Source organism: Gigantopelta aegis, chromosome 6 (assembly GCF_016097555.1).
Source record: "Gigantopelta aegis isolate Gae_Host chromosome 6, Gae_host_genome, whole genome shotgun sequence".
In the NCBI taxonomy this organism is placed as follows: domain Eukaryota; kingdom Metazoa; phylum Mollusca; class Gastropoda; order Neomphalida; family Peltospiridae; genus Gigantopelta; species Gigantopelta aegis.
The window spans coordinates 58,287,762-58,313,223 of NC_054704.1; the positions used below are offsets into that span (position 1 = coordinate 58,287,762).

Below are 25,462 nucleotides of genomic sequence, written 5' to 3' on the forward strand. Positions count from 1 at the left end.
GTTTGTCCGACGCCTGGCATCACAGCAGTATTAATTTGTGGATCAAATCCAGGTTACTTCTATCTTGAGGTAAATAAAAAGAAAGTCTTACAGATAGCAGAAATCTCAGTATGGCGGCCAGTAGACTGGGTCTGATGGAGGTAAAACAAAACATAAAAACTGTTTTAATCTCAACACTCCAACAAATATGTTCAAAGCTATAAAGAAACAAACCGCTTCAAGTTCTGTTAGATTATCTTACTATGTGGTTATGTTCAAAATGACATAGTGGCAAGTGACCTGTCACTGTTGTACAAATTCTGAATTTAACATTTTCTGTTACCAAATTTTGTGTGGTGACTCAAAATATCCCAATCTGAGATGCACCATACAAACAAACGTAAGCAATGCACAGCTTTATTCTAACAAAATGACATCTTGGGAAACAAACATCCACCAAGGATAATATGCCCCCCTCTCAAGTTCAAGGTCATTGCTAGATATCAATGGTAAGAATCTCTTGGCCATGGAACCTTCAATGGGATATTTCTTTAGAAAACATTACAATGTTTCGATAAAGGTCTAGTGAAACTAAACACTGGTGAAACCATATGTCTCTAAAGATATTAAAAATAAAAAGATGTCATCTTCTACTGCTACTCATTGTTGGCTTGAATGTTAAATTGTCTTTCTTAGCTGAAAAAATAATACAAAAGATAAAACATGCAGTCGTTTTTGTAGTAAAAAAAATGTTTAAAAAAAATAGAGTTAAACCCCCCCCCCCCCCCAAAAAAAAAACCCCACAGTCTAACATGTCCTCTCTATATATATATATTACCCTGTAAAACAAACTATTTTCAACTATTTTAAATACTTAGCAGAAATTTAAATTATTCCTCAAAAGTAATAGTGAAACTTAAAACAGAAATTTTTAAATAACAAAAATAAAATGGTTACCAATATCACAAACCTCACAAAGGCCAGTTTGTCTTACTGAATACAATTGTTTGTATTATTGGTCAAAAGAATTTGGACATTGTATTAAAAATTCAATATTTTAATATTTGGTATATATATATATAAAAATTTAAATAATAGGGTAAAACTGGTTTTAAGTTTTGAAAATTTTAAAACACTACAGATATATCCAGGGTAAAGCTGATTGGAAAGAAGAAACTCTGATTAACAGCAAGTGTCATTTGTATGTTTCTCCTCCCAAACAAGACAGCATCATCTTTCTTATTGATAATTTCACCTATTCAGACATTTGCAAAGCTCAATCCTACTTCAGTATCAATAACTGGTGACATAGCTTATGACACTGCTAAACCCAAAACTCATAAATCCCATGAGCATCATCTTGGTACATTTGCACTTGTCCAAAACAAAGAAATGTTAGATATTTGGGTTCTTGAAAACTCTAAAACATTCTTGCAAGTGTTTTGCCAAGTGTTGTCCTTTCAAAACTATTAATATCTGGATCCTCAAACCTAGATAGGTATATGCAATGTTTTAAAAATAAAACATCTTATCACTTAACTGTCTTGTATTTTGCTGAAAATAACTAGAGGTTCTGATTATAAATCTGATGAGCTAGAAATGTGTGAAACAGATCTGTTGTTTTCAAATGCAAGACCCATCGCTGTTGTGAACACACTGAAATGCTAAGAATTGCTATTCATAAACAGCATAAAAGCTTATTCCATTGTTTTTCTACTGGAGGCAGCCTACAGTTGTTGAAACAAGACAGAAGATAACTTCTGTGACCATCTTGAAACAACATGTGTATATCTGCAGGATCATCAGTGTGCTAGTCTAGCCTATGAGAAACATAAAAGCGCATAGCTTTTCAGTTCACAAATGTCAATTTTCTTCTCTTTCACTGCAATGAAAGCCACATGAGTAAAGTTCATCAGACTTCTGGCAGAAATGTATCATTCTGAAGAGGTTATCATACAAGGGAATTCTGCTCAATTTTTATTTTTAGGTTGACCACATTAATTTTCACAATGCTGCATGTGAATTACTTTTCTAAGGCATCACAATCAAACTGTATCAATCAATATTTGATTGTGCCAATACAAAATACGTAACCTATGTAAGTTAAAGGACAGACAAAAATCACAGATACATTACATATACATTTAAGTAAACAGAATATACATTTTTACTACAATCAAAGTATGTGATATTTTTCAGATCACATACTTTAAGAATTTGATAACTTTGATAATTAGATGTAAATTAATCGAGGTCACGGCACTAGGTTTGACATTTAAGCAAACGTACTAGGGTGACACTCCATAATTGACGTGTGCATTCATAGTCATCAAATAAAAACATTTCAATAGCAATTGTACACTGAAAGCTGTCCAGCATTTAGAAAACAACAAACATTAAGCACTAGTTCATTTTGATGTATGGACATCCAAAATAACGTCATTTGAGTTTGAAGTCATTTTCATTCAAAAAGACACGGCACCATATATTCTTACGTCATTTAAATATCTTATAATGGTGGATTGGAATTAAAGTTGGGTTACAGTTTACAAAACATGTTGTATTAAGCTTGTGATTATATGATACAGAGATTATTACCCTCCTGTGTTTCGGTATCATCAATATCAAATATTACTTTATTAGGAATAAAAATAATGTATTATGCTCGCATAATACAATTTCTATTCCTAATATATGATATTGATGATACCGAAAAATACTTTGGTAATAACTTCTATATATCAATTTATTTATTTATTTTTCATTCATTTAGCATACACTTACATCAATATACACACATATAAATATATATATAATATTATAGATGATTTGATATGTTTTATTAGGTTTTTTTAACAGTGTATAAGAGATTAATTCACATAGACTTTTTTTTTTTTTTTAACACATGAGTAAATAAAATGAACTTATCTGATGCCAGGTCTCAAGGAAAGTGTATCAGAATAAAATATAGTCTTTTTAAAATATTTCTTTACTTGTATCATAACTTGTCAATTTTAATTTTAAGATGTGGATTGGAAGTAATATCTTTATTTTACTTTACATCTGTTTTTAAATGGACTGTTAACTGAAATAAATCATATATAACAGTGGCGTAGGAAATTGCCAAAGGGAGGGGGGGGGGGGGTAGGGGGGGGCGGCACACTTTTATATTTACACACTTTTACACTATTATAAAGCAAATATAAAGCAAAATATTTGAAAAGTGGGGGGTCCACATGCCCTTGCCCCCTTCCCGCTTCCCACGCCAGTGTATAATTGTAAGTGCACAAGATATCAGTGGTTTTACTTAACCTTCTGACTACTGCAGGCGAGATATCTCGCCCGACGTCACGTCAGTCGATATACTGTACACTGTATACAGTGCATTCCCCAATTCATATTTCCCGCCGTTTTGCACACGACACTCACCGGAAACGGAAATATAATTAAAGAAAAAAGATTTTTTTTCAAAATGGTGGTTTTTGTTTTGATTTTTTCAATTGAAAATACCTTGAAATTTTGAGTTCAAAAAGTGGTTTTCGGCAAGTATTTTCGCTTGACAACAATGGCGGCACGTCGCGGTAATTTTCAGGGATCGATAGCTGATTGTAACAGCTAATTTGATAATAAATTTGATCGTTTTACCAACAACGAAAATTACCAAATATTGCAATATGAATCGTAGTTCGGGTTTAAAAAAAAATTCTGGTCAGAAAACCACTGTTATCGGGAATAATGGACATAAATACTGGACAGCTGGCCACAAATGCCCGTAAGTAAACGCAACTTTTTCGATTTTTTGCCTAATTTTAATCACCATTAGCCGATCTAAAATAATAAAAAATACAAAAAAAGACACGAAAATAATACTTACCAATTCATATATGAACTTTATTTCATGTATTTATCAAACATTTAAGTGAATATATGTGAGTAAAAATTATAAACTTGTACCCACTCAACGTGGTTTTTGTTAAAAATTAATCCAGTAGTCTAAAGGTTAATACTACTATTACATATATATGAATTTATTGCATATATGTAAATTTTTGCATGTGTGCACTTACATAAGCATGTCAGCAAAATCCTTTTCAGGAACTGGATGTTATTTAAATAAACCATTAACAAAGCTGTATGAATAATATAGACACACAATGGTGTGAAAATGGAAGCTTGGCAGCACTAAGTTCATTTCCATAATGAACAAAAATGTTTCGATATTGCAATGTAGCTGAATCTTTGGTCTATGAGCGACTAGTAATGGATATTGATCAAAGGTAAGTAACCAGCAGACTACCACCATGATTATTGTTCTATAATGAGTCAGCTGCACTCAGGCTGGCTGTAGCCAACACAAACAAGCAAGGATTAATATATTATTATTAAAAAATCTCCAATAGATATCCCCACGACACCTGCTTATATTGGACCGTGTGTGATTACGAGAACAAAGACATGGACAGACCTGATGGGCATGATGAACTGATGGCCTCCAGCATGTGTAATCAACACGCAAATATTCTATTCCTTCATATTAGAGATTCTAATTACATAACCCACCTAATGACTCCACTATAAGATATTACATTACACATTTCATTTGAAGCCAGCCAGTTTATTGCACAAAATCTATGGGAGAAAAAACTTAGAAACTGTTCCTTGGCCTTAATTATATACACATTTTCACTTTTCTCACTTCTAAAAAGTATTAATGCATGCCCTCCCATTCCTATTATGTATACAACCAGTCTGAATTAGTTTACATCTGCGGTATCCACAATAGGCAGCTTACTTTTACTTTAACATTTCTATACCAAACAAAAGTATGTTAAATGAAGAAATCTATATAAAATAAAAATCATTAGTTCAGCTTATAGAGTTCACCGACATAGTACCAGATTTATTTGTGTTAAATCATTACAAAATCAATTCAGTCTGGGTTGTTTGGTTGTTGTTTTATTTTTGTTTCCTGTTGTTTTGCATAACATGATGAAAATATCAATATTTTCATATAATCTTCCAAGAATTCTTTGTTAGAATACAGACAGTACTTAAAAATACATGCCACGTTTTCTGGCTTAATATGTTTAGTTTTTGTACTTGTTCTCTAGGTAATTTAGTCTTCAGGTTTTTTTTTCCAAATTGAATGTAAAGGAGACGTGTGCAAAACATGTAGGTGTAAAACTGATGTGTAATCTGTTGTACAATGTCTACAGATTTTCCAACCTAAACAAAAAATAATAATATAGTAAATTAAATTATTTGGTTATGGGTTTTTTTAATGGGCATGTAGTTGAAGGTATAGTTTTAGCAAAATTAGTAAATATTTTTAGCAGAAAGCCACTCTAATGTAACTTTAAAATAAACTTGAACAAAGCCCACCAATACTAACTAATAAAAGTTATAATTTTAAGAAATACTGCTTTTCTGAATGTCACGTTTTCAGATGTTTCTTAGCAATCGAAATATAGGGGGGTTTTGGCCGAAATTTGTCTCAAATTGACAAGTTATTATTACTTACGAGAAGGTAAGTTGCTGTAATATTTTGGACCAAATTCGATTACAAAAGTACATAAGAGATGTCTAAGACACCAACTTGTTTAATGTCATAGCTCACATATAACACCTTGTTGCTCGATTGTTTTACTTGGGCACCAGACAGTACATCAACAAGTTGCACTATTTGCAGTATCCAGTCAAGCATTGTTTAGTTCTAGGACAGATTCATTTCAGTATTACTTTCCTTTTTAACATAATGACATAGTAATTATCAGTTACTTAATACTATCATGTCTTTAATAAAAATATCTGTTTTGCTTAAATTCACTGTAAGTAAATTTGTAATGAAATATTACAATTTGAACTGACACAATATAATGAAATGTACTGATAAATGTTCACTTTGCCTATTTTATGAAACTTCTCCCTTTTTTCCTGAAGAGGGACAAGTCACTTCTACTTTTTCAATTCTAAATATGGTCTGGTGTTAGGTGGCTGCTCACATTTATTCACATTTTTACTGTGTTCGGTTATTTTTTGGTAGCCACCTACCTGCTCTAAATGCATACATCAAAAAAAAAATTAAAGTGATTTTTTTATCAGTATTACAAAAAAGTTATTTTTTAAGTGATAGTTTTATCTAAACTAGTTTGATTTAAAAGCATATGCTGGCATTAATCTCTTCCTTCAACATATATGTACGGTCTATATTCTCATGCAATATGTGGTTTACTACAAAATCCAAACCAATGAAATATAATAGATCTATCCTTTGGTAAAATAAGTACTCGCAAAATTTTACAACACACACATGAAAGTCAATGGTTTGACGTTTAGGTGATAATCGTGTCACCCATTGAAGTAGAACATATTTCCTGCAGGGAGATTGTCCCAGGACCACCATTACCGAGATTAGAATGAGAAAATAAGGTAATCATATTTTTTTAAAATTACAACAGGAAACAGTAAGAATATTTATGACCTTTTCTGACCAGTAAACTGTAAACATGTTAACTGTTTATGCTTACTCATAAATAAGCACATATGAATAAGAATAAACATCATATACCAGGTAGGATACTTGTACAAATCATAGAAAAAAATCGATATGTAAATTAAATCACCATTAACCAATATATAAGCAGTGCTACCAGTTATAATTATGAATATTAATAAATAGACATTCAATATTGAGGGCTGCTGCTAAGAAAACTCTGAAGTCAAACTGGATTTAACTTGCATGACATCAAGTTAAAATATCACTGTTACATGCCATATACCCAAATGGTTTATTAATATATGCAAATTTAAGCAAGTATGATCTTAAGATACTAGTAAGGGGATCTATAATTGTTTTTATATGTGTGTACTGGTATACTTAATTCTCTGTTTAATTTTTTTATAACTTTTTTCGCTCTTCAGATTTTTACAAAGATTGTAAAAAAATAAACCCCACACCAAAAAACCACAACCGTGAAAAGCATCCCCATATGCTGATTGATATTAAGTGTTTTATTGTACTTGTGTATGCTATCTCCACAGCAAACAGGTGCTAATGGGTCTAGAAGGATATCAAGACCATGTGTCACTTTCACACACTTCCCGCCAAAACTACTGGTAGCACAAAGAGCCAGAGTCCATGTTCCCACACCACAGAGAAAGCAGGTCAACCACGTGGAAATGTTTAGCTCTGCTCCCTGTAGCCTGACCCCCATCATAGAAGCCAATGATGCATGGCTAAAAATGTCACTGCTATAGATAGGTATACATGATATATACAGCTGCAGCACATCAAGGCCCATGTACAAACCTAATCATACAGTCCTGACAGTTTAAATATGTTATCATCAACAATGCCTTGGAAACTGTTTTAAAAGCTGCCGTGTTTATAATTTCATAGATTAAAAATTGTATTTTCTTTTCAGAATTTAGACATTGTATTAATCAATTTTGACATCAAGTTTAAAAAATTGACTTGGATTTACTAAGAAATTACACAGAAACCAGTGCATTTCAAGCTTTATTGATACGCCGAGTGCAAGCAGCTGTCATTTATTAATCAAAATACAATAATAATGGGGAGACAGATATTGACAATGATGTAAGACTAGACGCTGTCAACATACTGAACATTGTTGTCCAACACATTCAAGCATGAGTAATTCAAAACAACCCTTCACAAGCCTAACAAAGCTATGTACCCACTGTAAACCAAGAAACACAATATAGCATATCAGAAATTCAGCTGAATTTAAGCAGTGATCAAACACAAAAACAACGGTCACTGTCAGTTATTTAATTGATCTGTCACAAACATGAAATGAGACAAAAATACAAAAACATACCTTTCTGGGTAAAGGAACAGTTGCCAGCACGGACTGTTGGGCACTGAGGATCTGTTGTTGTGCCGTTATGGGTACCAGAAGCTCAGGTGGTGCGGGCAGTGCTGCAGGGGGTGAGGTGGCTGCCACTGGAGTGGGGGCGTACTGTAGGGTGCCAGGTAGAGCAGGGATCGCTGGTTGCTGTGCGTTGTTATACCAACAAACATACATAGTGTGGTGGCAGTCACTGCGCCATAAGAATGGCTACACCCAGATTTAGCTTCAGAGTCAGAGGTGCTAGTCAACTGATGTACGGGGGTCTGACCTCTGTGATACCAGTTGACTGACTGGTGGGAGACAGCTGCTCTTCCAACAATCGCTTTCACCCAGTCAGCTACTGTTCTCTTGATATTTCTGCAGTCAGTCAGTATTGAATGGAGACCTGCGTACAATCACAGCAAATTTCTGCCTTTCTTCGTCGTGTACTACAAATAAGTATGGCCAGTTTCCTTGTGGTCGTTTAACAGTCCAACTGCCTTCTCACAAGACAAAGGGTTTTCTCAACTGAAAGCCACTCTCCCCATTAAAAGCACCAAGGGGAATGAGATCCATGCAGTGACAGGGCCAAGCCTTCAGATAATGGTTGGGCGAGTGGGTCAATATTGACTCAGTATGCCTCACACCCGATCCACAGTACAAACACAAACCTAATGTCAGTCGGAGGTAAGACAGAATGTAGAAGTGCAAAAAACCAACTCAACATATTACAAACACCTTCTCTTGTTGAGACTGTGAACCAGGGCTCGTTTACACCAAACTTAACCCTACTGTGTTGACCAGTCCCTTTGTACTTCTACACAATAGGCAACAAGGATGCAGTTCCTATTATTAGGCAAACTTGTTTCTATTCAAATCCAGTGGATGTGCTTCATTATGTGCATTGCTAAGGGAAGCTATATACCTGTGGCTATCTTATATGGAATAAGGATTTAATATTGGAACATAAATTATCTGTAGTGAGAGCTATAAACTGACAGACGCACACTCAAGTGTTCTTATCTTTAGTGAACCTCTCATACCAGTCTTGGTTAGAGCTTTCGAAGTAATAAAAAATGTAAACTTACAAAACATGTATGTACAGATCTTTGAATAAGAAATCTTACTAGCAATATATAAACTGTGTTGGTAATCGGGTGAAAAACTATAATGAATCATTTGTTGTACTTACTAAATGATCCATGTCGAAGAAAAATTAATAATATGTAGAATATATGCTGTGAAAACAATCATTCAAGCATACATTTTTGTAAGTTTGAATCAGTTATAGATATGACAATTAATTACTGTATAAACAGTTACAGTAAATATTTTCAATAAATGTATACACTGGTTGTTTTGGGGGTTTTTGTTTTACTGAAACAAATATACAATAACCTTAAAAGAAAATGTATTGCAAAAAAAATTAAAACTAAATAAAAATCTTAGCCAGCATATTACTTTCAAAGTATTTTACCTGCCATCTTGTTGTTATTAGTGTTAACCATTTGGATATCAAATACTGACAGTACTATTTCTTATTAACTAACATATATAAATAAAATAAACATATTAGCAATTAAATAAATATTACACTATATGCAATTGTTTTTTTTGTGTGAACAATTTTAGTTTAAGATGATATACAAGTCATTCTCCCGAAACGTGTCATATCATTGTTGAAAATTAACAATGGTTGCCAGCAGGGCCAGTTGAAGAAAAATCTTACTGGCCCTTCTCAAATTCAACTAGCCCTCCAATTATCACATTAAAATTGAACGGCACAGCCAAAAATCAAAATTAGAGTGTTCTTTGTTGAATAATAACCATGTGCTCACCGTGTATAATCTGTTTACTTGAAAAGCTTAGATGAATTAAACTTTGTGGCGATGCAAGAGGGGTAAAGGATTTTCTCGGGAGTGGCTGTCAAAGTACAGACGAAGCACGCACAAGTGTGCGTTTAATTTGGATATTGTAAATGCTACAGTAGCTGGCTACTAATAAAATATATATAGAAAGGAAAATAAATCTGTAAAAAACCCAAAATAATTTTGGTCCATTCCAATAAGTCGATGACTTCCAGATTTTAAAAATACATGCAGTGTCTTCAATACGTTTTGAGCTCTATTTTTAGAAAGTCCCAGCCCAAAGCCACCGAAGCTAAGTCTGGCCTAAGTCTGGCGCTGTCAAAATATAGAGCATGTTCTGTCTTCTGTTGCCAGAGCTGTAGTTTGTGCCAACATGGACGCTGTGTGTTTTGTCATTCGCTTCAGTTCCTGTGTCTTTCTTTTTCAACTGGTACCCTACTCGCCAGACCCTAAAATCGATGGTCCCTCAACGGACTACCTTTGTAAAATTGTTAGTCGCCAGCTAATTTTCAATTCTGTCATATTGCATTACCCACCTCTAAAATCGATAAAAGTAAGAAAACGGAGATAAACATCACTTAGACAGACCTTGTCTTTTAAGGTGCTCGAGTGTGAATGTACAGCATGCATAATTTCAATTTGGCGAGTGTGAAAATAACGCACGTTGCACTTAACAGCACACATAAAATAATTTTGTATACTGATTTCCACTATTTACCGTATGTAGATGATAGAAAGACCAGTTTAATAATACCATATAAACAAAAATGTGACAAGAATGGTAGTCTCCATATATGACCGGTACTTATTTTTTCTATACAAATTGGAAAACACTGGTTTAATAGACATCTTCGAAGTCGTATCAATCCAATAAAAACTCCTTTTGTAAGGTAATAGATCACATCTGATAAGGCTAACTGGTCATATAGTTATGAAAAAAAAAAAGGAACTGAATTAAATAGTGGCTTCTGTAGCCAACACAAATGAACTCGTTACGGAAATCATCGAAGTCGGTAAATTTGTCTCGATTAGTCCGTAACTGTTACCGGTAGTCTACAAAGCTTATGTGATGTCCCAAAAATGGTAAATGTGTAACTTTTTACTTTCTTTAAAAAAGAAATGAAAGTTAGACAAAGACAATTCAAAAGTAAACGGAATAATAAAAAGAAGGAAAAGAAATGATAATAGGTATGTAAGAATAGACCTAGGCCTAGGTTTCGTTTACCAAAAAAAAGTCTCCTTTTTTTATGTCTATTATTTTTCTTTTTTAAAAAATCAAATAAAACTTCATTTAATTATTTGTATTTCAGCAAGAGATTAATGAATGTACATCTGTTATTTATATATGTATATCAAAGCCGACTATTTAATTTTTGTTTCTTTCAGTACGTTTGTTAGAAAGTCACAGACCATGCGACTGGAACATGATTTGATGTGCATATTAACCAATCGGAGCGATCAGGGTCAGATTATTTTTACAATTAGAACTCTGGCTGCACGCACACGCTACTAGTGTACTTGGCAACTTGTTTTCCATTAAATGATGGTGTCTAAATTATTTTTATTTTTTTATTTTTTTAGATTATTTTTATTATGGCATCCCACGTTTGGAATAAAATCTTTTGTAATGACAGATTTTGTCGGAGTTTGTATATTTTTTATCTATAGCGGTCCCAATGACCGCTATAGATGAATAAAGTAGTAGCGCTGACTTGACATAGATGTCAGAGCCGTTCTTAACTGGTAGTGGAAGGTCAAATAACGTGTTACAAACTGTTGAGGGAGGGAGACTGGTTGTGTAATTATTGAATTAAAAATCCAACGTGAATGTCAAATCCCCAACCAACACTGTCAATTGGACTAATTGTAGGCCTACGTTTAACGTGTTATTTAAAAAAAAAAATAATAATAATATGAGGGATCTAATTCAGTCGGTAGTGCACACCCGAGATGCTTGGGTCATAGTTTTTAACTGAACCACCTCAGAACCAGTGGGTTTTTCCCATGCCATCGCTGTACATGAAATTCAAGACAAGTTGATATTTACACATATTTGGCTGCACCTTCATCAAACCATCTAACACTGAAAATATATCTATAATCGAGTGCATCAAATTATCTGAATAGTACATATTGTAATTAAAAAATCAAATTGCATCAGTGTATGTCATAATTATATTTCTATAGCACTGCTCCTGAATTTTTTTAATAACTCCATTCCTGATAGGGAAAATAAATCAGACTACACTAATGAACCAAACAACATAAAATTAGAAGAAAACATCATTGGTTTATTGGTTAATTTTTGCAACATATGTCTCTACATTTATATGTACCAATCACTTCATAAATTAATAATGCTTAGTTTTCACTCACCTTAGCATTTTGATGAGTGTGATATTTCACTCGCCATGGTTTTTCAAAAGCCAAGGACTGCTTAGATAATTAAATACTCAGAGACATTTTTATAGCACAAATGCACCTGAATTTATGAACAAATGTTTGATTTAATAGGGTGAAAAACCTGAAATTGGCATGTTACAAATCAAGGCCACGAGACTGAACCTAAATCAAAACAACCAAAAACTTATTCATTCAGTGTTTTATAACAATGAGTCGATTAATAAAGACTTGAAGATGGAAAACATATATTCTCAGGCTGAAATTACATTTATGATTTATTTTACAAGAGTATCCTTCTCTGTTACTCATTTTGCAAATACCGTATATTGCCGTGTATTAGCTGACTCCTTGTATAAGCCGACCCTAAATATCAAGTACAAAATCATCAGCCTCGTGTATAAGCCAAAGTCATCTTTTGTCCAGTTGTACATTATATTGATTTTAATAATACTGTCAACAAATAGACTTAAGCTTTTCTTTTTCATTATATTTTTCCCCCTTTAATTATTACAGACACGGTAATCATTATCGTAATGCCCCTGCGCATGCTGTAACCTCACCGTGGTACAGGGGTGTAACATTCTCTTTGAGAATGACCAATACAGCACAAATCCTTGTTTTCTTCGAGATACAATTGAAATTTTGAGTAAAAGTCAGTATCTATCTGTGATATTTGTATTTTTGCACAGTTCTTTACACTGTTTTTATTTAAATCTTGAATTTTTATATTGATGTTGATCATCACTTTATTTGTTTGCATTACCATAGTTTGACACCCAATAGCCGATGTATTTTTCGTGCTGGGGTGTCGTTAAACATTCATTCATTCATTATCGTAATGTTAAAGTCTTCCATGTCATGCAGAAATAATTTAGCACCGACAAATCGTAACAGGAAAATAAACAATTCAAGCTGTAACAACATATCACTGCACATAAGTAATTAAATTATTCACTGGACAGCAAATAATAAACTCAGTAAGGCATGTTTAATCCCAGTTTCCCCACACACAGAAAAAACGATTCTGTGGTCCATGGCTGTTTACATTGGTGCAGATGGCAAAATTGTGTGATCCAATCAAATAAGAGCTTACAAAATGATATAGACAGATGCGTCAAACAAAGATGGCAGACGGTTGAAAAGAACATGTTTTTACCATTGAAATGACAATAAAACAAGTAATTTTTATTTTTATTCATCAAACTATTAATGCAAAAATAAACACATAATATAGTATGATGGGGTATTTTATTTATGCTGTGCACAAATTATTGTTACATAAGCTGAAAGGCTGTAAGGGTCTGATCAAATTTTTAAGTCACGGTCAGGAGTGTTTTCGATCGAAATTTTATGAACCAATTTGTTGCCTCCGTGTATAGCCGACTCTCTTCTTTTGGAAAGTATTTCTCGACTTCAAAAGTCGGCTAATACATGGCAATATATGGTAACACATCAACACCGTACACCGGTCAGTGAACAGCTTATGATGTATAATGATAAACCAAAACATGTTACATGATTCCTTTCAAGCAAAGGAAACCACAATCTTTTAAATGATACGAAAAGTGCTGTCGATTTTAGTTTTCTACAAATGACCAGGCAAAAAAGGGAGGGGTCACCGTGTATGTTTATTCTCTGTCAACATCGTAACAGGCATAATTAATATATTGATGTATTAAATGAATACGATTCATTCAGAGATCATCATAAATGGATGCTATGAAGATAGCTTGGCAATTCAACATAGCTAATCAACAATAATGAGATTAAAATTTGTTTTTGTTAAATTGTGTCAACACCGCAACGGTCAACACTGTAACATAACATATATGATATGATTTTGATCAAGTGTCTTAATAACCACATGTTCAACATGAAATAGCTTTAAAATGTACTGAGGTGTCGTTAAACAAATATTTCTTTGTACTATTGTTTTGCCCATTTAATTTTGTGAACATGCAATAATTGCACCCAACATTCTATTTTCATCGCAATTGGAAGCTTTTTCAGTGTTCCTTGTTAAAGTGCTGTTCCAGATAAATGATGTATTGAGCTATATCAATCAACATACTATTTAATATGATTAGAAAATTATTAAAAAATAAAAAATAAAATTATATACTGGTATATTTTCAATTTAAAAATAGTCCCCATAAAAACAGAACCAGCTGAATTTGTTTCGGGAATTTCCGTAAGATTTGACCTATGACGTCACAAAGTGAACTCCTTTCGATAGCCATTGTTTTTTGTGTGTTTATTATGGTTATTGTTGGCGGCTGTAGCAATACAAAAGCTGATAAATTTAGTGTTCACACATTTCCTAGTAATATTGCTTGAGTGAAGATATGCGTTAATTTGATTAAAACAACATGGAAAGACTGGACAAGAAGAAAATGCCCAAGACCGTTGCGACATCAGTGGACACATTATAGTCTGTCTCACAGGGAACGCCTTTTTTCATACTATGAAATTTACTACGAGTTATTTATTTCTGAGCCAACCGATTTTTAAATTGCACACAAAAATAGTACCTTTTTGTTATTTCCAAACACTTTTACTTTTCTTGTTACATCAAAACAAAACTGAAATATATAGCAAAAAATAGTTTTCTTATAGAACGATGGGACGGATTATAGAATTAAGGACAAGTTCCACTTTTTGCTAAAATGTACAGCCAGAAAAATTTCAGCATTATGCACGCCGCATGTTATGGCATTTAAAAAAGATGCCACACCAACAATTTTTCTGTGCCACAAAACAAGTGACAACATGCAGACGCCATCCACACCAAAACGATCTAGGGGTGTATATCGTCAACATCCCAAACTGCGGTATGTTTCCAATTCTGTTCAGTTTGTTTTCTCATGCACGGTTCATGCAATCAACATCCGATTTGTTGTCGTCTGCATCTCGTTGATTTGTGAGGCTTTTCTTTACAATTCGAGAACATTTTCATTAACAATAAAGTTCAGACAAGTAAGTATCTATAGCCTAGTCCGTCCCATCCTACAATTTTTTTTTTTTTTAATAATCTCAGTTTGGTTTGACATAAGAAGAAAAGTAAGTGTTTTGGAAATAACCAAAAAATACTATTTTTGTTTGCAACTTAGAAAGCAATCGGCTCATAAATAAATAAAGTGTAAATTCCATAATATGAAAAAAGGGCATTCCCTATGAGACAGACTATAAATATACTCTGTCAAAAAAGAAACACATAATTGAAAAGTGTTTGATTTTACAAAATATTTTTTTTTACAATGTTGCTGAATGACCATGTTTGTTAATGTTCCTGGAATGGGACAGCATGCCCAAATGCACCCTAAAACAAATTTAACGCACGTTGTGCGACAATTACAAGAAATCAGCGTGAAATGGTGAGATTTTGGCGAATGCACGTGAAACTTAGGTAAAAGATTGAGGTAGTGATGGGTATTTTAAGCTGCAATGCTCACAATGATGCCTCATTTTCATTTTGACGTAGACGAGTTACAAGATGCCAAGACTAAGCCTGCCGAATCGAAACATTTGCAAAAAGGCCGCCTCCAGTTAGGTGAATCGCAGTCAGCAATCACACGCCACATGAACGTCCAGCAGAACACCATTTCACGTCTCTGGGACAGGTACCAGCAGTTTCTATCAGCTGAAGACCGGCCCAGAAGTGGAAGACCTCACATAACAACTGCAGCACAAGATCGCTACATCCGGGTTCTGCACTTGCGTCACCAGCAACGAACACTGCTGGACGCATACCTTGTTTGAGAAGGGTGTCTGCACAAACCATTCAGAACAAACTTCGAGAAGCTGGTTTACGGGCTAGGAGACTGTATGTTGGCGACGCCAACATCGACATTTACGTGTTCGCTGGTGCACGAATGTACAGGGGTGGAACTTGGGAAAGTGGCGGCGAGTATGGTTCAGCGACGAGTCACGTTTCCTTCTACAGCGACGTGATGGACGACAACATGTTTACAGACAGTGTTATTTATCGTCTTTTCTACTACATCACAAGTACCAGAACATAGTGTAGCAAAATAATTCGCACAAAAGCTAAAGAACAAAACAAGAATAAAATTTGCAATTTAGTGGTAAGCTGTCTCCCACGTCCACGAACATTTTTATCATCATCTGTCAGGTTCATATTTCCCGCCGTTTTGCACATGGCACTCACCGGAAATAAGTTTGCTGTTTTATGACACCACTAGAGCACACTGATTAATTAATCATCGGCTAATGGATGTCAAACATATGGTCATTTTGACAGAGATGAAACCTGCTGCATTGTTCCATTAGCAGCAAGGGATCTTTTATATGCACCATCCGTCACAGGATAGCACATACCACAGACTTTGATACACCAGTCATGATGCCCTGGCTAGAGCAAGCCGGAAATAATAGTACAACAGAAAATAAATTATTTGATAGTATGGCAGCTTTAGTGTTTTGTTTGTCAATACCTGGTCTAGAGGGGATGATTTTCCATTTCAGATTTTGCCACATTCTGTTTCAGATTTATTTTTATTTTTTTGTGTTTAATTAGTGTTTTATCATGTTTTTTTATAAACTACATCCATTTATGTGTTATTGTTCCAGCTCTAAGCTGGTTTGCTATTGCTATTTTTTAAATACCTGTAAACATTTTTGTTGAAACAAACTTTAAAAAAAAGAAGTTAAGTAATTGTTCACTTGCCACTAATAAAGACAAAAAAGTGATGTACCATATTTTCTGGCCTACACACCACTTGGTTTTAGACAAAGTTCCGATCTTCATAAACCACAGTTAAAACAAAGCCACAAACGTAATTATGGTTAATTATTGTTTGTATTTAATAATAATAAAGAGATCCATTCTATCTTAAATTCAAACAATAAATAATTGTTGATTGTGTACTGGCTTTCAGTTTCATTTCATCTAATGGATTATGGGTAAGTTTCGTAAACAAAACACACTGTTGACAAACTCCGCAATTTTCACAAAAAAATATGAACAAGAACTTGGTAATGCATTGTTCGTAATCTTACATAAGTTGCCAAAAATATATATATAAATATAAATATATATATATATATATATATATATAAATAAATAAATAAATAAATACATGATAACCTTTTATTTGTTCCAGTATGATTACAAAATTACATATTCAAACGAGGACGGGTCAAGCTGGATATAGGCCAGTGGTAGTGAACCGAAACTAAACACTGTCCTGTCGATCGTTTTCAGTTTCGACATAGTTTTATAACTTTTAAACAACGGCCTTTAAAGAAATATATTTGCCGAGAATTATATATTCAGAGCCAGTTTAAGGATCCACGGTGCCTATAGCACAAATAACAGCGGGGCCCAATTCCCAAGATATATATTTTGCAACCCCTTGGGGAGAGGACAAAAATGACCTGGGGAAAATGTACACATCACAGCCGAACCACCTGAATCACTAGAATAAACCATTAAGAAGAAAGGTAAAATACTATTTTTGTGTTCAATGTAGAAAACAATCGGTTCAGAAATAAATAACCTGTAGTAAATTCCATAGCATGAAAAAAGGCGTTCCCCGTGGGACGGACTATAAATGTGAAATGCTTCTGTACAGATTAATAAATAAATGCCCAGAGTTTTACGAAATTATGTTTTCCAACGAAAGCATCGTGTAAATCAGTTATGCTTACAAATCATAATAAGTATTAACAAAATATTGAAATTGACTGTACTAGAAATTTTATTATATAATCAACATTCTAAAATTGTATTAGTATATGTTTATTGTTATATTTCAAGTGCAGGGCTCGAAATGCAGTGTTAGTACATGCACCGGTGCATGCTGATTTTTGCGTGTGCATGTAACTTTTAAAACTGGGTGCACGCGGTGCATGCTAATATTTTTCAAGTACTGTGTATTGCGTAAAAAAGTTGATAACTTGCTTAATACAAAACACAAATATTCGTACGTTTTTGTAATAGGCCTATTATAGATTTCTGTAAGGCGTTTACGTTGGGTGAAATTTTCAAATTTGATCAAGAATCAGTAATAAACGCAGTTGTATAACGTTCCGGTACTGTTAATAAATAAATATAGGTATTGCCGAATAATTCCGAATAGCTTCGTATAAAAAAACAAACGAAGTTGCTTTATTTTTGGTGCATGCAGAATTTTAATGGTGCATGTAACTTTTTTTTCAGCATGCACCTGGTACATGTTGATTTTTTTTTTCATTTCTAGCCCTGAAGTGACATGGGTAAACAGTCACATGCTTACGGCAATTAAGCGTAACTTCCGAGAATGAAAGGTTCTGAAAGTGCGCTCCACGAAAGTTTGCATACAAAAACACTATGCGTATATTATCAATATTGTATCTTAAAATTAACAAAAAGATTTATAATGGTGCTTGAACCAGAAATACAACTTTTGAAGGTTATTTTTTTAAAATTGAGAATTCTGTTTCAGTTACTAAATTCCGCGATTCCATCCGTTTTTCCGTGATCGCGGAAAATCATCCCCTCTACTGGTCGTTTTGAGTTGAAAAAGTGGTTTTCGGCAAGTATTTTCGATTGACAACAATGGCGGAGCTGATTGTGATAGCTAATTTGCTAATAAATTTGACTGTTTTACTAACAACGAAAATCACGAAATATTGAGATATGAATCTTAGTTTGTTTCTCCAAAAAATTCTGGTCACAAAAATAGTTATTGGAAATAATGTACATAAATACCGGACATCTGGCCACAAATGCGCAGAAGTAAACATTCTATATTTTGCCTAATTTTAATTAACAATAACTGATCTAAAATATTGTAAAAATTAGAAAAACCCACAAAAATAATACTTACCGATTCAAATATAAACTTTATTCTTATGTATTTATAAAACTTCAATGTGAAAATATGTGCTTTTTGTCAAAAATTAATCCAGTAGTCTGAAGGTTAAAGAATGTATGAAAACAAAATTACAGTTCTGTTATTTGTTTTTTGTTCAAAAATACTAAATAAAATTCATTAACCTTCAAATACTGTTTAACTGTCTTTAGTAAAAAAACCCACATTTCCTGAGTCATGTAGATCAACTGTCTCTTTATACCTCGATATTGACAGTGATTTATAACAATGTCTGTGAATTAAAAAAAAAAAAACTTAATTTAAAATATAATGCAGATTTTTTAAATTTCCATCAGAAGTAGAAATTTTACATATTACACTGCTGTGGTCCATCACAAAGGCTGTTTTTAGTCTGACGGGAGGAATTAATTCAGATTAAAGATTCTTCAATGTAGTCAAAATATGCAACTTAATATATAAAAACAAACATTAACATTTATGCCTGAACTGTTATTTTATTTTCTATATTCCCAAGGTTTTGACCACATAACGTACCATACAAAATATAATGCCTCACTGAATACTGTCAACTATAGTTTTCAAGGCTACATTCAACTCTTTGTATCCGATTCTGTTTTTATGTGGATTTTCCCGCCATTATTACTGTTGATGATTCTTTTGTTACAATAGGATGCAACATAAAAGCTTATTTTGAAGGACTAGAAGCCAAGGCAGGAAATTGCAGGAAATACAATCCATTGTTTTCAATATAATTGATGTTACCATGGCAAGCTTCCATTACAATTTCAACTGCTCAGCCTTCTGGGATTTACAACCGTTGCAACCACTGAAGCATGGCTGTGCTCAACAGGATTTAAAAGGACAAGTTAATATTTAATAACAACGGACTTGTAGCCATCAACACCTGAGTAGCTGAAAACAATTTACACCTAAATTACATCCAGCCACAACCTGATAAATGGTGCTTAATGGATTCTATACAAATTATAATATTTATGAGATATTCAATAAAAGAATGTTCTCATTTGTTGAAAGCTGTTATACATTTTTTTTTTTACAGAACCAGTGACAAAAAACCATTTTAATATATATTTTTTTTGCTTTCCATCAATAATATCATTATTATCAGCCACAAATAAATAATGCACCCCCACCTCCAAATTATTACATATTAATGTCTGCATGGTAGTTGGTACAAACAGGTGGTAAAGTACTGAAGTAGAACCCACACACAACCACTAATATCCAGCTCTGTACTGGTTTGAAGCACTGAAAGGTGATAAGAATAAACAAATTAGTCACGCCTGTTACTGATGGTTTGTCTCTAATTAAAATATAATGAGAAACAAAGAAAGGCTTTCCATTACACAAGATCAATAATTTAGTCTCATTTTACAAGCTTCCAGTAGAGGAAGAAAACAGCCAATATTAGAATTTATGTACATGAAGGTTTTAAAAAAAAAAGGGGATAATAGAAATTAATTAAGCCCTAAAAATATCTGCATTTCACATAATAGAAAACCACCAGTGACATGTTGGTCACATCATATTTAACAATAACAAGTAACAACAGATTTAGTGAATTAGTAACCGTGAATAATTTTATTTTGTAAATGTCAGTGAATGGAAGGACACACCTATTTGTTGTTGCTATAGAAACACAGACTAATCTCTGTATCTAATTATTAATATTTTCTCTAGCTGGTTATTAAAATGGAAGCTGGAAGTATTGGATTTATGGAGACTGTCACCAACAAACTACAGGCTCCAATTTAGTCCATGTAACACAGGGCAAGCTGTTGTCTCACCTTACAAAGTATAGCATAACTCATCAGTTAACAGACTGCAGGGCAGACAGCTGTTGCCAAATGACAAAATGAAACAGGTATAACAGAGACAAGATATATTTCAGTAGAGAAAATCAATTCTCTCACTAAATAATCCTTCAGGCATTTTGTCTATGAATATCACATAAAATGTTTTATTGGATCCTCATTGATGAATTTAATTTAGGTCAAACTATTTTTTTTCAAGTTTTTATTTTAGTACTGCTATTAATACATTGATTTATGATACAATAAAGACCAAGGACCGTTTCAGAAATATTCATATGGGGTTGCAGAATGTGCACTTGGGATTTGGTTTTACTTGCCAATCAGGTTTTTGTATTGTGCAAAGTTTATAGAAAGCATTATACTATAATTGCACTCAGCTGATGACAGTCATACACACCATGTATCCCACCATTAGAATATTACAATGCCAAGTGACCATTTACAAAACAGAATATTTCTTAAGGAACAAGCACTGCCACATCTCAGCTTATTTTGCATTTACATCATTGTAACTGTAATCAAAATCGAACATGGTGTGCCAAATGGTTTTTACTCCAAAAAAATACTGGTGAGATGGCCTCAGTATTGGGTTTGTATATATCAGGGCTTCTAGACTTCTAGTGGACTTTAAATCCACTAGACATGGTATAGTTATTTTTAAAATCCACTAGTCATAGTTTCAAATTTACTAGCCCTACTTCTGTATAAACCATAAATTTGTCAAAAAAATAGTAGAAAGTAAAAAAAAAAAAAAATCCAAATTTGGCCAAAGAACTTTATAATCATTAATAATAATAATTAACATGTGATTTGTAATATGTTTATTTTACAAGTGCAAATAACTATTCTAAATAAATTAATATATTTTATTAAGTGTACAAGTGCTTTGCACCTAGTGTTACCACTGAAAAATGCAAACTGTTACATTCTGCAAAACTGGAGATTGCTAATAAATGCATTATTTAATTTACTCAAATGCAAAGTGCTATCCTATTTTTTGTATGTAAATAAAATATGAGGTACCACACTTTTTATATGTACTGCCCAAGAAGATCGATACATTGTTTAGATCAGTTTCATTACAAAATGTGAACATTATCAGCAATGAAAACTAATTTGGTGTACTTGACTGGTGACAATTTGTTATTATGCCTAGTGTATTACTTAGAATAGCAAAATATTGAGTACCAGTGTAAATAACATTGCTGGATTTCTTACAAATAATTTTTGTGTGGTCAGCTTAGATATAGATAAAATAAAACTGGTAGGTTGATTAATTTTTAGATGGTATATAATGATTGTAATTAGATTGGGGAACAAAAATGGTGACATTTCTGCTGGGATTGGGTATGGGTTTATTTAAGGGGGGGGGGGGGGGGGGGGGGGGGGGGGTCCCCTTTTTTACTTGCCATCAGGCATGATCAAAGAAACTATGTACTAGCCCAACTGTGAAAAGCACTAGCCACGAGCTACCATATTCTCTAGATAAGAGCTGCATATATACTGAACAAAAAAAGAAACTTCCGATTTGTACATATAGTATTTGTTGTGTCAAAGAATTCATTGTGTAATGAAATTATATAGGTAGTATTAGCCTTGAGCTGTATTATCAGGATTCATGAATTTTATCAATTATTTTTGCACTGTTAATCGTCGACAACGTGAAATTCAATTTGCACGTGCATGCATGGTTCGACATGTCCCGTGTAGTATTCGGTCAATTTGTTTTACTTGTCTTACTGACATTGTTGTCAAGTGAACGAAAACGCTTCAAAAAGTTTTTTACATTGTAGCATTTTTAGTATGCCAAGGATACCCAACAATTTACGCGAACGGGCGAATGGCATGCTTGATGCTGGCATGTCGACAGAAGACGTTGCAAGGCACGTTGGGAGTTCTAGTTGAGCGATACAAAATCTTCGTGTAAGATTTCCAACGACAGGAAGCACCAACGACTTGCCACGTCGTGGACGTCCGCGTGTTACAACGCATGGTCAAGACCGCTATATCATAAACACGCATTTGCACAATCGATTCCAAACTGCCACTCCTACTGCTGCTAACACACCTGGGCTTCATAATAACCGAATCAGTGGGCAAACTGTTCATAATCATCTGCAGGAGAACGGTTTACATGCACGACGTCCTTACGTCGGATGCGTTTTAACGCAACGTCATCGTCTAAATCGTCTTAATTGGGCACGTGTACACACTCGTTGGATACGGCGACGCTGGAATACCGTTCTTTTTTCGGATGAATCCAGATTTTCTTTACAACGTGGTGATGGCAGGAGAAATGAACGCTATGCTGACTGTTGTGTTCTTGAACGAGATCGTTTCGGGGGTGGGGGTTCTGTCATGGTCTGGGCAGCCATTGTCCATGGTTATCGTTCACCACTAGTAGAGGGGATGATTTTCCGTTTCAGATTTTGCCACATTCCGTTTCAGATTTTTGCAAATTCCGTTTTTTTTCCGTTTTTGTGTTCAATTAGTGTCATGTTTTATTGTTATAAACTATATACATTTGTTATATTGTTCCAGCTCTGAGCTGGTTTGCTATTGCTATTTTTTAAAATACCTGTAAAAATAATTTTTTAAACAAACTTAAAAAAAAAAAAAAAGTGTATAAACCGCACCACTTGGTTCCCACCTTCATCCATAAATAAACCGCACCTTTAAATAAGCCGCGGTTAAAACAAAGCCACTAACTTAATTACGGTTAATTATTGTTTGTATTTAATAATAATAAAGAGATCCATTCTCCCTTAAATTCAAACAATAAATAATTGTTGATTGTGTGGCTTTCAGTTTCATTTCATCTGATGGATTATGGGTAAGTTTCATTTATAAACAAAACACACCATTGACAAACCCCGCTATTTTCACGAAAATATGAACAAGAACTTTGGTAATGTATTGTTCATAATCTTATATTAGTTGCCAAAAAATATGTATAAATAAATAAATACATGAGAACATTTTATTAGTTCCAGTATGATTACAAAGCGTGAACCAAAAAAAAAAGGGGGGGGGGCACACGTAAGAATTACTATTTTAGTACTCACTCGATTACACCTGTATGTTTCTCTGTAACCTAACTAGCGTGCCGTGTGCACAAATTACATATTCAAACGAGGTCGGGTCAATCTGGATATAGGCCAGTGGTAGTGAACCGAAACTAAGCACTGTTCTGTCGATCGTTTTAAGTTTCGACATTATTTTATAACTTTAAATATATATATATATATATATTTGCCTAGAATTATATATTCAGAGCCTGTAGCACAAATAACAGCCCAATTTCCAAGATATATATTTTGCAACCCTCTCGGGGAGAGGGGGAAAATGTACACAATGATGACAATGCCTCACCGCGGGACCCCCTGAACCGCAGGGTCTGTAGCACGTGCTACATGTGTTACAATAATAAACCGGTGAGAAGAAAAGTAAAATGCTATTTTTGTGTGCAATTTAGAAAACAATCGGTTCAGAAATAAATAACATGTAGTAAATTCCGTAGCATGAAAAAAGGCATTCCCTGTGGGACGGACTATAAATGTGAAATGTTTCCGTACAAATTAACGAATATGCCCGAAGTTTTACGAAATTACGTTTTCTGGCGAAAGCGTTGTGTAAATTGGCTATGCTTTTGAATCGTAATAAGTATTATTGAAAAATATCGAAATTGAACGTACTAGAAATCTTATTATATAATCAACATTCTAAAATTGTATTAGTAAATGTTTATTTTTATATTTCAAGTTAAATTTCACTATGTAAAGTGATACGGGTAAACAGTCACATGCTTTGTTGCAAGCTTACGGCAATTAAGCGTAACTTCCGAGAATTAACGGTTCTGAAAATATTTAGGCATACAGTACACTCCATGAAAGTTTGCATACCAAAACACTATGCGTATATTATCAATATTGAATCTTAAAACTACTAAAAATATTTATTATGGTGCTTGAACCAGAAATACAACTTTTGAAGGTTATTTTTAAAAAATTGCAAATTCCGTTTCAGTTACTAAATTCCGCCCGTTTTTCCGTGATCGCAGAAAATCATCCCCTCTACACTAGTCGTCATTGATGGCAATTTAAATTATCAACGTTACCGCGATGACATTCTCGCTCATCACGTCATTCATCTGTTCCATAACAACGCCAACATCTTGATTTTTCAGCATGATAATGCCACCTCTCATACAGCTAGAGACACTGTAAATTTTCTTAGGACAAATAATATTGATTTCATTGATGACTGGCCCGCTAAAAGTCCTGATCTCAACCCCATCGAGCATGTCTGGGATAGTCTGGACAGACGATTGAGGCGTCGTCCCAGCCCACCCGCTAACGTCAACGAACTTCGTCAAGCGCTCATTCAGGAATGGAACAATATTCCACAGGCAGAAATCAACACTTTAGTCAATTCTATGCGCCTGCGATGCACTGCAGTGGTCAATTCAAGAGGTGGTCATACCCGTTATTAAGTGGGTGTTTTTATTTTTAACCCCTACCACACTTGGTCAAAATTTCTCCTAGTTTCTGTTAACCTATGGCCATGATTTTTGCACCAAACAATGCATCATGGAACACTCTTGAAACACATATATAACAATTATTCCCCCGGTTTGTTTTCATCAAGTTATGTTCAAGCAAAGTTAGCGGAAGTTTCTTATTTTA

The 25,462-nt window shown here is 33.9% G+C and overlaps 1 protein-coding gene across 11 annotated transcripts in view; it reads right to left on the reverse strand.

The window, feature by feature from the left end:
* The window catches only part of LOC121374349 (polypyrimidine tract-binding protein 1-like), a 170,328-nt gene that overhangs the window by 95,259 nt on the left and 49,607 nt on the right, over positions 1 to 25,462 (reverse strand). For 2 of the 11 annotated variants that reach the window (XM_041501429.1, XM_041501427.1), the window contains exon 1: positions 7,824 to 8,471. The exons of 1 other annotated variant lie outside the window; for it this stretch is intronic. In XM_041501429.1, the coding sequence (XP_041357363.1) occupies positions 7,824 to 8,030 (207 nt within the window). In that variant the 5' untranslated portion in view covers positions 8,031 to 8,471. Of the gene's footprint in view, positions 1 to 7,823; positions 8,472 to 25,462 lie in introns of those variants that run through there. 8 more of the 11 variants (XM_041501433.1, XM_041501432.1, XM_041501431.1 and 5 more) reach the window with 6 other exon arrangements.